Raw genomic sequence first — 12701 nt, 5'->3', positions numbered from 1 at the left:
GTAAGTCTGAGGGACAGCATTGTCGACAAATGCTACATAATCATAAATTTCTCAGTATTTGTGGTTTTCTGCTCTGATCGGCACTGAAAGTCACAAGCCACCGGCTGGATTCGCATTCTGCCTCCTGAAAATCCACAAAATCTCTTTTTAAGTGTCTGCCAGCAGGCCCATCCAAACTTTGATTGAGTGCATCACAATGTGCCCAGCATATCAAGCACTGCGACAATGATACACACTTTGCAGGAGCTGCCTGCTTGGACTGGGAGAACAGAGCTGTCTCATTTTATCTTAAGTCAATTGCTAATAGATTGTCTTCTCCATGGGATTAACCTCAACAAAATTGTGTTGCAGCCAAAAGAAATTAAAATAATGAGATCCTGGAGTTTCGGGAGATATCTAATTAAATCTATATTGTTCTTTGCTCTATCTGACTGGGCGTTCACTGTCCTCAGAGTCCAGTGTTAGTTGAGGTGACTGCTGCTGGCTTCAACAGGCCGCTGCTGATTAGATGGAACTTCTGTCTTGCTACCGTGCCACCTAAAAACAAAAACACATAAATTAGAACATTTTCCAGCTTAGTTCAGGGACCGTCAGAAATGGACTGCTCTGACAAAGTGAGGCCAAAATATTTAGAGCCCTTACTGCTGGCTGGCTATAGTGGTAGTCATCATCCCTGCTTCCTCCATGTTAACAGATGACACAAACCTCAAAATTACAAACACATTTTTTTATACACCTGTTTGTGTTGTGGTCGCCAACTATAAAGACCATGGTTTTGAATCTAAGTCCTCTTTTTCTCTATGAAGTTTCTCTTTCATTGGTTATTTGATGCCTTAAAGGTGTAAAATACCAAGATTGACAAATGAAGCCACTGTGTGCGCTGGATTAGCCGAGTGAGAAGAATAGGGAAAGGAAATGAAACAAACAACAGTCTCATAATTGCAAGTGTTTCTTCATACTGACACCAAAAGCTGTTCTACTGTGGACAATACCCGCCTTAATGAAGCTTAGTGTTTGTTCATGCAGGACACGATAGTTATACACCCAGCCATGATCGACTGACAGCCAGCTGATCCCAATTATCACCTCCCAGCTCCCATAGCCAATCACAGCTCTTTCTCTCAACACAGCAGTTCATTTAAATATGATGGTATTCTCACTAATTCCTGCTTGCATTAATGCTGATGCACCACGCTGCTGCAGCTGGCAAAGTTTAACCTCCTCCACCCCAGCCTCCTCCTTTATAGCATAAAGCTGTTGCACCCTCATATTCAGATTCATGCTACTATGGACTAATTTATTTTGAACTAATTTTATTGTATTCACTATGCATTCTCATAAATGTATCTACAGTATAGGGGTTTCTAGCCATGCGCTCCCTGGAAAGTCAAAGCATGTTGCTTGACTAACCCAGGAAGCACCTCTTGAGCAGACTCTTCTCCACCAAGTAAAACTGTATATCCATTTTGCAATGTGACGAGAGTTTTCCTGAATGAAAGACATTTTATCAGAAAGTTAAATTTATCTTTTGATTAGCAGCAGTTTTCCAGTGACACTGCTCTCTTTTAGACAATCCCTACTGCATAGACTTCTGCTCCAAACAATATGTCAGTGCTCATGACAGGGGTATTTTGGCATCATTTTTGTGCAGCACAAGAAGGACCTGCCAGACCTGTTGAATCAAGAAGTCCCATAAAAAGATCCTGTTTGACAAAGTGAAGTAAACTAAAAGATCTCAAAAAGCAACACATCATGGCGCCATCTAAAGTTATTCAAGAACAGATAAGAAACAGTCATTGGCATCTATTAGTCTGGAAATGGTTACAAAGCCCGTTCCCAGGCTTTTGGACTCCACTGAATCACAGTGACAGCCATTATCCACAAATGAAGAAAACCTGGCACAGTGGTGAACCTTCCCAGGAGTTGCTGGCCTACCAAAGTTACTCCAAGAGCGCACTGACAACTCATTCAGGAGGTCACAAAATAACCCAGGATATTATCAAAAGACCTGCAGGCCTCACTTGACTCAATTAAGGTCAGTATTCATGTTTCAACAATAGGAAAGAGACTGGGCAAACTGGTATCCATGGGAGAGTTCCAGGGGGGAAAAAAACACTTATCACCAAAAGGAACAGAAGGGCTCATCACACATTTGCCAGAAACATCCTGATGATCCTGAAGACTTTTGCAAAAATATTCTGCGGACTGATGAAACAGTTCAGTTAAATCCATCATCTAGAAATGGAAGGAATATGGCACATGTGTAAATCTGCCTAGACCAGGTTGTCCTCTCAAACTGAGTGAAAGTACGAGAGAGGCATGTGGGAGACTCAGCAGCATCATGCTGAAGGGGTGCTTCTTAGCAGCTGGACCTGGAAGGCTTGGAAGGTAGAGGGTAAAATGAATTGGGCAAAATATAGGAAGGTTCTGGAGGATGATCTTATTCAGTCAGCAAGACAACTATGGCTTAAAAGGAGATTGATTCTCTGCAAGACAATGACCTGAAGAAGCATACAAGCTACATAGCTTGTATGCTACATAGAAGCTACATTGAAATGGCTCAAACAAAAGACGTGCAAGCCTGACTGAGACCTATCCACATAGATTCAGTGCTGTGATTGCAGCTAATGGTGTGTATACTAAGTACTGACTTGAAGGGGGTGAATATTCATGCAGTCACTTATTTTATATTGAATATTTTTGCTTATTTGAAATCTTTTTTTATTCTTTTTTTTGTATTTTTTTTTGTCAGAAAAGCCAACTTATATTGATCATTATTGATTTATAAAATCAATAAAAGGGTAAAACATCCAAGGGGCTAATAGTTTTTGTAGACACTGTAAGTATTGTGGTTCCTGACCCTAAAACTTAGTCTTTAATAGAAGGGGGTTGTCTTCTTGTGAGAGTCCTTGAACCCTTGTAACCCATGACAGTGCATATTTGTTTTGTAGATTCTCGCTGATTAAAAATACATTAAAATATACACTGGTGTTTGATCTAAGTTTGAATGTGATGCAAAGTTTTCTTGGAATAGAAATTCACAAGTTATTAGTCATGATCTGATGTAATTAAGTTAGCTCAACCCTTTAGCAGCTGCACAGTTAAAAAGACATGCTTCATTAATTATAGCCCAATAAAGTAAAATGTTATTATGAAGGTAATCATTCTGCATAGAGTATTTTGCCTTGTCTTACTTTAACTTGGAGTATAGTTTTACGCCTAGTTATTCATGCAAAATTTAAAAAGCATGACCTTTCCTTGTAACACATTATTTATTTATACCCTGTGGTATTGCTGCTCTTACTCCTGATTAAAAGATCTTACTATTTCTCAACAGCTGTTCTCTCCTGTTAATTCTGTTGTTTGATAGCATAATCTGATGGACCACATGTCTGCTGTTTATCTTTTGATCACCGGCTGCATGCTTGCCCCTGTTTAACTGTTAAATGCTTCCCTCGGGAACCACACATATAACACGGCTCGGCAAAACAGATTCTTATGAGAAAGTGCATTTCTTGATGCAGCGGGGTTTCCTTCGGCCGTCAGATTTAATTACATGGGTTTTAGTGTTCAGAATTAGTTTACAGCTTATTTCATGTTTGTCCTCTTGGCCCCATCATTCAACAGCTTATAGAATTAGGTTTTCTGAGCCTACTGTGCCTGGGAGAGAGCAAGAGGGCTGATATGGCCAATGGGAGCAGTGATTATATGTGATTGTGAAATCCTTCAGCATCAAAGGAGGGCTTACTGAAAGAAAGCTTTATGATGAGCATTCACAAGTCTGTCGGCCCCTCTTTGCTTAAGAGAAACGCAATAAAAGAGGAGATTTACTGTATGGCAGCACAGAGGGGTCTATAAATACCATGTCTTGAACTAAATCCATTTTATGTTACGTCCTTTGCACAGCGCAGGTGCTGCTGTGAGTCAGACTAATGCAGCCCCCCCCCTCCTCACCTTAGTGGTCTTCACTTTGTTCCCAGAGATGCAGGACCAGCCGGTGAGGTCAGGGAGAACTCGGCACTCCTCCCCCTCAAGACACGGCTCCATTTTACACCACCACTTCTGGCGTACAATGGAGGCTGCAGAAAAGCACACCACAGCCGAAGGTCACTTTTTCGATGGAAGGGCTTGGACTTGTTTGGGGGTAAAAATGCATCATTCAGGTGTCGCATGTTGGAACCTTTAAAGCCTCAGTGTTAGTAGATAGGGTCTGTGGTGAAACTTCCTCGCCAGTCTCTACTTTGGTAATTAGTATTCATATCACAGCAGAATACTCCCGTTTTAAGAGAGTTAGAAGAGGGTGCATGTAATTTTACCTTCAACACAAGAGGGCAGAGCCCTCGTTGTCCCCGCCACCTGTCCTGGAAAGCAGGAACACTTCACTGTTTGAGAGCGTTCTTCAATCTTGTTCTTATTGCAGCAACGATGAGCTGCAACCACTTCACAAGTCCCTGTCCTCTCCTGTGATGACCCTGTGGAGAGAATTTGGAGGAAAAGGCATTTTCCCAACTCTGTTTTGCATGTCAGTAGCTGCAGTTAGAGACTCAGCGGCTGGTGCAAACAGCAGTATTATCATTGCATTTTAATTCTTTCTTGTCTCTATTAGATGTTTAAATTTAAATTACTACAGTAGAGTTCCATTTGCATATATTAAGATGACAATGAAAGCAAAGCAATTACTGCAGCGGTAATTTTAATGTTTATAAAGCTACAGCACCACCTAGTGGATGAAAAGCATCAGAAGGAGGGTGTTCCACATCTGCGTCTGAGCCTTTTCACTTACAACAAGTGCAACAAAGCAGAAGGCAGGAGAAAAGCGCGAAACATGCATATCACGGGTACATTGTGAAAGATATATGCATGATTTCCTTCACACCAGCAGGATTGGATGTTTTATTCAGAATGTGAATACAAAGTCTGTAATCAGAACAGAATTCAAAGATGTAAACACATTTTGGTGTTATTGTGCTTTGTGCTTGGGCTCCCATGTATTGCTACATCATGCCCTCCTCTTCTAATTATTTTAGTTTAGGATATCACTCGTACATCTCTACATTTTCATTATTTTTGCAGATCTGGATTCGAATTTTAGATGGGGAAAAAAGGGAGAAATTCTATCACAATCAAACTAGTGGTTAAAGACCTTTTGATAAGTGACATTAAACAATCATAAATAATATGAGCTTCAGGTGCTGCTTATGCATTAATTCATCAGCACTAATATCCTTAATTAAAGCATTTCCAATGCTTTCATTAAGACACAACTCATAATCAGAGATAGCTATTGCACTTCAATCCATCAATCACAGATAGTCCAGATAAGGAGCAGATAATGTGGTCCCATTCTTCTTCGTTGTCATCTACATTCATCTAAAAGCAAATCACCCACATTTTTTCTGCCAGTATCTTCTGGCGTACTTCCCTCTGTCTGGAAATCCACTCAAGTGACCCATTTTTATAAGAATGGAAAAAAATAGCAATTCTGATCATTACAGACCAAAATCCAAACTACCCTGCCTGTCAAAAATCCTGGAATCATTGGTTAACAAGCAACTCAAAACATAGTTTTATTTTAAGCCCTCATCAGTCTAGTTTTAGAGCTAAGCACAGTACCATCTCTGCTGCAGCTGTGATTATTAGTGACACTGTTCATAGATAACAAGAGGCACTGTGCAGTTCTTTTCATTGATTTATCGAAAGCATTTGATACAGTCGATCCTGATCTTCTTATCCAGATACTTTGTAATACTGGCTTTGATTGTATTGCTTGTAGTCGGTTTTCTAGTGGCTGCACAGTAGCGCAGGTGTTAGCGCAGCTGCCTCACTCCTGGCTCGATTCCCGGTCAAAGCCTTTCTGTGTGGAGTTCTCATGTTCATGTTCTATCCAAAGGAGTCCCACAAGGATCAGTTCTGGGGCCTATTTATTTACTGTCCATACTAATAATGTGTTTCCTCCTGAACAGACTGTGATTTTCACCTTCATGCTGAGGATATTATTTTACATTGCTCTCCTGATTTTGCACAGCTGGCTGTAGAAAAACTGCGATGTGCTTTTCACAATCTTCATAACTCTTTGATTGCTCTTAAAATAGTTCTCCATGCAAGCTAAATTAAATGTATAATCTTCTCTAAAAGTAGAGATATAGGTTTTAACAGCCACTCCCAGTGTTAGCAGTATTGTATAGTGTCAAAGAATAATAAAGTATAAATCCAAGAAAATAAGTTTAAGATAGACTTATGGCCAGGACAGCCTTATTAAGCTTGTTTTCTCACTTCAGCATCCCCCTTGTCTGTCTTTTTGCATCTTTCTCATCTCTTTTTTGCATCCCCTTCTTCAGTCTTCCTTCACCTGCCTCTCTTTCTGTCCATTTCCATCTGCTCTCTCTCTGATTTTTCCTCAAACCTTTTACAATCCCAGCTCAGCTTCAACAGATGGCTGTTCAACATGAGTCTGGTTTGGCATCGAGGTTTCTCCAGAGTTTTTCTCCAAGGAAGCTTTTCCCTTTCCACTGAAACTCCTGAGCTCACTGTGGATAAATGTTTGGTCTTTAGAAATAATACAACAAGAGACTACAGCCTAGATCTTCCTAATTGTAAAGGGTCTAGAGATAACCGGTGATAAAAAAAAACAACCAATGTATACAAATACAGATTGACTGATTAATTGATAAAGATGTCTCTGAATGTTGGAACAACTACTCTATAACCTACAGCAGCCTGAGAGTGCCTTACAAAATTAACAAGTCTGAAACACTTTTGCAAAGCTTGAAACGAATTACATTAACCAAAACATTTTTACATTTCATAAACACATTTATATTAGCAAGACACTTTAACAAATGACTAATAAAAGTTTACATTTTACAGAACAAATTTACAAAAAAAATAAAGTCCGAAACACTTTTACAAAACTTGTAACAAATGTACAAAATCAGATGTAAAATTAGAGTCTGAAATGTACATCTTCAACAGAAACATTTTTACATTTCATGAATCAGACTTGAATTTCAAAAAACTACATTTCAAAATTTTACATGTATATTTTTCAAAACAAATTCATAAAGCACTGAACACTAAGATGAACTGACACACATTAAAAGTTAAGAACACTTCTACAACTTTTGAAATCAATAAATAATCGTCCCTTGAAGAAAGAAAATTGACTCAATGACAAAAGTGTTTAAATGTGTAATTTTCTATGAGACTTTGTACACTTGTTTCAGATTATGTAATATTTTAGACTTTTTAAATTTGTTTCAGCTTTTTTAGAAGTGTTTCAGACATTGTTTCAGCTTTAGTAAGTGTATCAGACTTTGTAAATTTGTTTCAGACTTTGTAAATTTGTTTCAGCTTTTGTAATATTTCAGACTTTGTACATTTGTTTCAGCTTTTTTAGAAGTGTTTCAGATATTGTAAATTTATTTCAGCTTTTGTAGAAGTGTTTCAGACATTGTTTCAGCTTTAGGTAAGTGTTTCAGACTTTCTAATTTTGTTTCAGACTTTGTACATTTATTTCAGCTTTCATAGAAGTGTTTCAGATTTTCTTTATTTGTTTCAGTTTTAGTAAGAGTTTCCGACTTTCTAAATTTGTTTGACTTTATTTGTTTCAGGTTTTGTTAAATTGTATAAGCCTTTGTAAATTTGTTATAGGCTTTCTAAATTTGTGCAATGCTTTGTGAAAGGGTTTCTAATTTTGGGTCTGACTTTGGAAATTTGTTTTAAGTTATGCAGAGTGCTTCAGAGTTTGTTATTTTGTATTAGAATTTTTGTCAATTTGTTCTGTCAAACGTACATTTGTTTTGTCATTTGTATATAGGGTTTTTGCTCATGCAAATTTGTTTTATGGAATGTAAAAATATTTTGTAAATGTAATTTTTTTTTTCAAGTTCTGTAAAAGTGTTTCAGGCTTTGTAATTTTACTTGCACTTCCAGTCAACTGTAATAACTTCTTTAAATGACTCCATTTAAAAGAGTAAATATGAAAGACCATAGATATGCAGAATTAAAAATATCATAAAAACAGTATAATTAAGGAAATAATAAACAAAAATATGAATAAAATGTTAAAAAAAATTATATTTTAACCAGAAAATATAAATTAAATGAACATTATGCACATGAATATAGAAACACATGTAGCATACAAGTTGTACTACACTTGGGCACCGATATAATTTATTTATTTATTTGAAGTGTTTTGGTCTGATGAGCGAAGATGTTCCTCTGGTGTAACTGTGTTTGGAGTCTTGTTTCTAAGGACAACCGTTTTTTCTTTTATTATGAACTTTAAATGAAGAAAAAGCTGATCCACTTTTTACATTTACTCAAATAGGTGATTTTAATCTTTTATCATATCTTGAGATGACCTTTTATGTTTTGTTTCATTGTTTTCTGATGTTTGTTTTACTCCCTCAGTGTTTGCGTGTGATTGCAGAGAACAATGTAAAATTTTTTATACACTACCAATAATCTTAGTAAATGAGGGTTAACAATCTGAGTTGCAACAGTTTCAATGCACTGCTCACCACTTTGCAGGATAAAAAAGTTGATATCTGTAATTTATCTGTATTACTTCCAGATTTGAATGCCATTAAAGGTTTCATCTTCCACTGTCACTGCTGTTTTCTGATGGGAAGGACTGAGCTTCATATTGCATATTATTTCTTCTCAGGCCATCAGGCTGGTGACAAGGACAGGAGCCTTAATGAGTCCTTAAGGGGGTAAGACTGGTCTGGTTGGGTCCGACACCTACCTGTCTGTCCTCCAGAGCTTTGGTTGCCAGTGGGCACGATCTGACTGCAGACGCCTGCTATACAGAGAAGCAGGAGGCTGCAGGATAACGGTCGAGCCATTGTGATCAGCTTCATTTTACCTGGACGGACATAAAAGATCATAAAACAGAATAAGGTGGAGAATAATCCTTGAAATACTTGAAGAAACAGTTGTAATATGGCTGTTCATGAGAGCACCGAAATGATTTGCTCAATGACCCTTTTAATAAAATGCTGAGCCAAGTTGAGGCATGCATGGTCAAGTCAACTGGTGCTAGTAGTCTCACAGTTAGTGAAAAGGGGATCACCTGAGTGCAGTGAATGTGTCTCAAGTGATTGTAGTATAAAAACACCTGTGTCTGGAAGTTCCAATCACTGGTCAATCAGTATTCCTGGCTACCATTACACCACAAAGACAAAAGAACACTCCAAGCAACTCAGAGAAAAGGTTGTTGAAAAGTTTAAGTCGGGGTTGGATACGAAAAAATTCCCAAGGCCCTGCACATCTGCCAGTGTTCAATTAGCTCCATCATAAAATAGTGGAAGGACTGTGGCACATGTGTAAATCTGCTACGATCAGGATGTCCTCACAAACTGAGTGACTGTGCAGGAAGAAGATGGCAATGAAAAAGCCACTGTTGAAAAAAACTCACATTAAATCATGACTAGAGTTCGCCAAAAGGCATGTGGGAGACTCCATGGTCAAGTGGAATGAAGTTATCTGGTCTAATGAGACCAAAATGGTGCGTTTTGGCAATTAGACAACACACATAAACACATAAAAGTATCATGGATTTGAATGTCCAACAGTCCAACCTTTTTTTAGTCTCCTTTATTTAAAAAAAACTGTATTTTCATCAGTTTTCATAATTTATTTTCCATTTTAGCTTGTCTTTTTGTAGTCTTCCTTGTGGAAAAAGGTTGTCAGCAAACATGTTTAGTCAAAGGCACAAAATCAACACTGTTTTTACATTTATATACAGCAGCCATTGAAAATGTACTGCTAATTTTGAGTGACCATGTTTTTAGATTTATGCCAGCCTAAAATTACAGTAGGTGCTCGCTTTCATCGTTTTATGATGTATTTTTTAAACTGTTGTATCCATCAGTTAGTCTAAAATAATCTGCAGCCATAACTTTAACATCTTCAAATATAATTAATAAACCGCTTTAATTGAGGAGTTTAAACTTTTTGACAGTTGAGAAGTTTTAGCCACTTACCTCCTCTGTTTGTTGATTTACATCATAACTCTCTATTGAAGCATCAGTCAGAGTTTGGTTAACATCAAGGAAACCCCAGAGCCCGGCGAAAGTTTCAGCAAGGATGAAAAACTTTACAGCACATCAGATCCAACAGCCTTTTTCCAAAATTTCAGCCTCAATTTAAGCGAGAAAAAAAAGGAGGGAAAACTGCGAGACCGCCCGCGTGCTGCTGAAAAACAAGCCGAGCTGATGGACATGACAGCCAACTCCTCAGCTCAAAGACAACCTGCAGTTTCACACATCAGCTCCTCTCCCTGGAGCTACTGTACCTTTCAGAGAGAGATGTGCTGCTCTGTGAACACAGTGGGAGAAAAGCCTGTCAGCTTTCCCCGTCAGGAAAATTAAAACTTAATCAAGACAGAAACCATCTGTCTCCCGGACAATATGCGGCCACTTTCATTAGAGCCCTAAGAGGCTTAAAGTGAGTATTGACATCCTGTCACAGGGGGGATAAACCGCCTCTGAAGGCCAAGTGCTGTGGTTTGTTCTGTTCTTATGAGATATTTTATTCAAGGATATACTTGGAAGCAGCTTTTTTATTTATGCAGTCACTCTGCCAGACAGCAAAGGTAAACTTCCTACCTGTTGGTTTGCTTTAAGCAAAGGAAAATGAAGACTACACTTTGTTATTCAATAATTAAAATCATAAAGCCACACAGAAGTATCAATACAGCCCATTCAAAAAGCTCTCACAGAAGATGAAAACTATATTTATGACAATTTAATTTAAGTAAATTCTGTAATGACACCGTAAAGGTCTCAAATTTTAAATATTGATAACACTATAGGCTATATGTCTTTATCACTTAGCTTTGCTAGCTTAGCTTAGCATTGACAAAGACTGAAGAGAAGTTTTTACCCTGCTCTGTAAAAATCACAAGATATCACTTACCCTCTTTACTATGTTTTAGAGTGATTGTTAAAACTATCTATGGACCTGAGTGGGTGAAGTTTACCCGGCATTAGGTCTTTATGCTAAGCTAGGCTAATTCGAGTGATGTGTTGGTTCAGTTTGATGGCTGATTTTTTGTTTTTTTGTTTTTCATTTTTCTTCATTTAATAAACAGGGTCTTTTCTCCTCACAATTACACTCTGAGGACTTAGGCTTGATAGTATAATGCTAATGTTTTACAGAACACCAAGGGTGCCATGCAGTCTTGCAAGTATTCAACTTCCATGGCTGAAAAATAAAGCCAGTACACAAGTTCAAAAAACGAAACAAAACAAAAAAGAGTCTAGCTGCAGACCCCTGCTGTCAGGCACTACCACTTTAAAGAAAGAAATACTCAAAAACTTAAAAAATATAATCAGATTACACTTCCAGTTAGGGTTAGAGCGAGGGCAAAGTAACCAGAAATAAAGTCAAAAACCTTACCTGCAAAGCCTGATAACAAAAAACAGTCCGCTCATATTAAAAAACCCATTCCTCCATGAAAACACTCTTACCCTGCTTGTGTAGATAAAGCTAAGCTAGCTTATGCTACATTTGCTAAAGTTTATGTGGCTGAAACTACATAGCAATGTTAGCTAAAAAGCTAATGTAGCAACATTGGTTTACCTAATTGCATTAACAACATAGCTAGCATCGCTGTTAGTGACATAGCTATAGCTAATGTTGCTAAAGCAAGAAAATGGGAAATATGTTACACCAGCAAATAAGTTACTGAAGTCCTGATAGCGGTGTTGCTCCCAGTAGTGCTTCTGAGAGCTGCTGTCTGCAGCCAGACCCCTGGGCAAAAAACTGCAGTCCCTCAAATGTCAACTTGAGGCTAAATGCAGAAATTCTGAAAGCCACACTTTCACATACTTATCAATATCAATGCACAGGGATTTTTCAGTCTGTTTTTGTTTAATGTGGATATTGATTTATTCATTATTATGGGCGCATCCAGTATAATTAAAAAAGCTTAATAAATAAGCCCATAAAAATGTTTGATGATCTAAGATTATTAATTATGTCTCTCCTCAGTCACTTGGCAACCTTGACAAGTGTTCACAACATTAGCATACTATCAGTGCCATTAAGGCATCCGCCAATATTTTCTACAATCTATGGTTTCATTTGACTCCCATGAGGTTCTGGGGAGAAGGGACATTTTGGAAAATAATTGAGATAGTAATGCTCTTAAAATCAAGCACAGTTGAACATGTACACATACCAGTCATAGGACAAAATATTGCTAAGTAGGGTTAATAAAAGCCAGAAATTGAACTAAATGAAGAGTCAGATGGGAGTCAAGAGTTTGCCCATCACACTGAGCTGAGCCAAATCATCCAGGTCACTAAAGAGATGGAAATCCCATCAATTGCTAGCTGCAGACTGGACTAACTTTAAACAGCAGTGTATTTTTCCCCAGAATATTCCTTAGATAATAAAAAGTCCTCCTCATACTTTTAATATAAATATTACACTTCAGGCTTGTGCTCAATGCTCCCTTGAGGAGTTAATACTGATGGTCTACAAAAGTGAACATGACCATCAGTAAGAAGATTAGTGCGGCAGTTAATTTTTAATACCTGTAACACTGCTATCAGGTAAATGTCAGGCTAAACTATTACCAGTACACCACATTTATTTACATTTTCTTGGCAAATATGGACTAAATTTGTCCATAATGGGGACAAAAAAATCAAGTTCCTCACGGTCTCTTTGATACAACTTGGAAA

General features: G+C 37.8%; 1 protein-coding gene across 1 annotated transcript; it reads right to left on the bottom strand.

Annotated features, from left to right (window-relative positions):
* Positions 1 to 475: 475 nt before the first annotated feature.
* Positions 476 to 8867, bottom strand: LOC121517936 (chemokine-like protein TAFA-4). Its single transcript, XM_041800054.1, has 4 exons — positions 8753 to 8867; positions 4317 to 4472; positions 3955 to 4079; positions 476 to 537 (listed from the first exon to the last, which is right to left on the bottom strand). The coding sequence occupies exons 1-4, from the start codon at positions 8865 to 8867 to the stop codon at positions 526 to 528; spliced, it is 408 nt and encodes a 135-aa protein (XP_041655988.1). The 3' UTR covers positions 476 to 525.
* Positions 8868 to 12701: the final 3834 nt, after the last annotated feature.

This window comes from Cheilinus undulatus, linkage group 11 (genome assembly GCF_018320785.1).
Source record: "Cheilinus undulatus linkage group 11, ASM1832078v1, whole genome shotgun sequence".
In the NCBI taxonomy this organism is placed as follows: domain Eukaryota; kingdom Metazoa; phylum Chordata; class Actinopteri; order Labriformes; family Labridae; genus Cheilinus; species Cheilinus undulatus.
Note: the sequence above shows the minus strand (reverse complement) of the source record. Positions and strands in the feature narration are given on the sequence as shown.

Excerpts from the sequence above, each read along its gene's own strand:
- LOC121517936 (XM_041800054.1), bottom strand. The coding sequence starts at position 8,867 with ATGAAGCTGATCACAATGGCTCGACCGTTATCCTGCAGCCTCCTGCTT. Across the intron at positions 4,473-8,752 it reads AAGCTCTGGAGGACAGACAG|GGTCATCACAGGAGAGGACA; the intron begins GTAGGTGTCGGA and ends TTCTCTCCACAG. Across the intron at positions 4,080-4,316 it reads TCTGCCCTCTTGTGTTGAAG|CCTCCATTGTACGCCAGAAG; the intron begins GTAAAATTACAT and ends GCTTTTCTGCAG.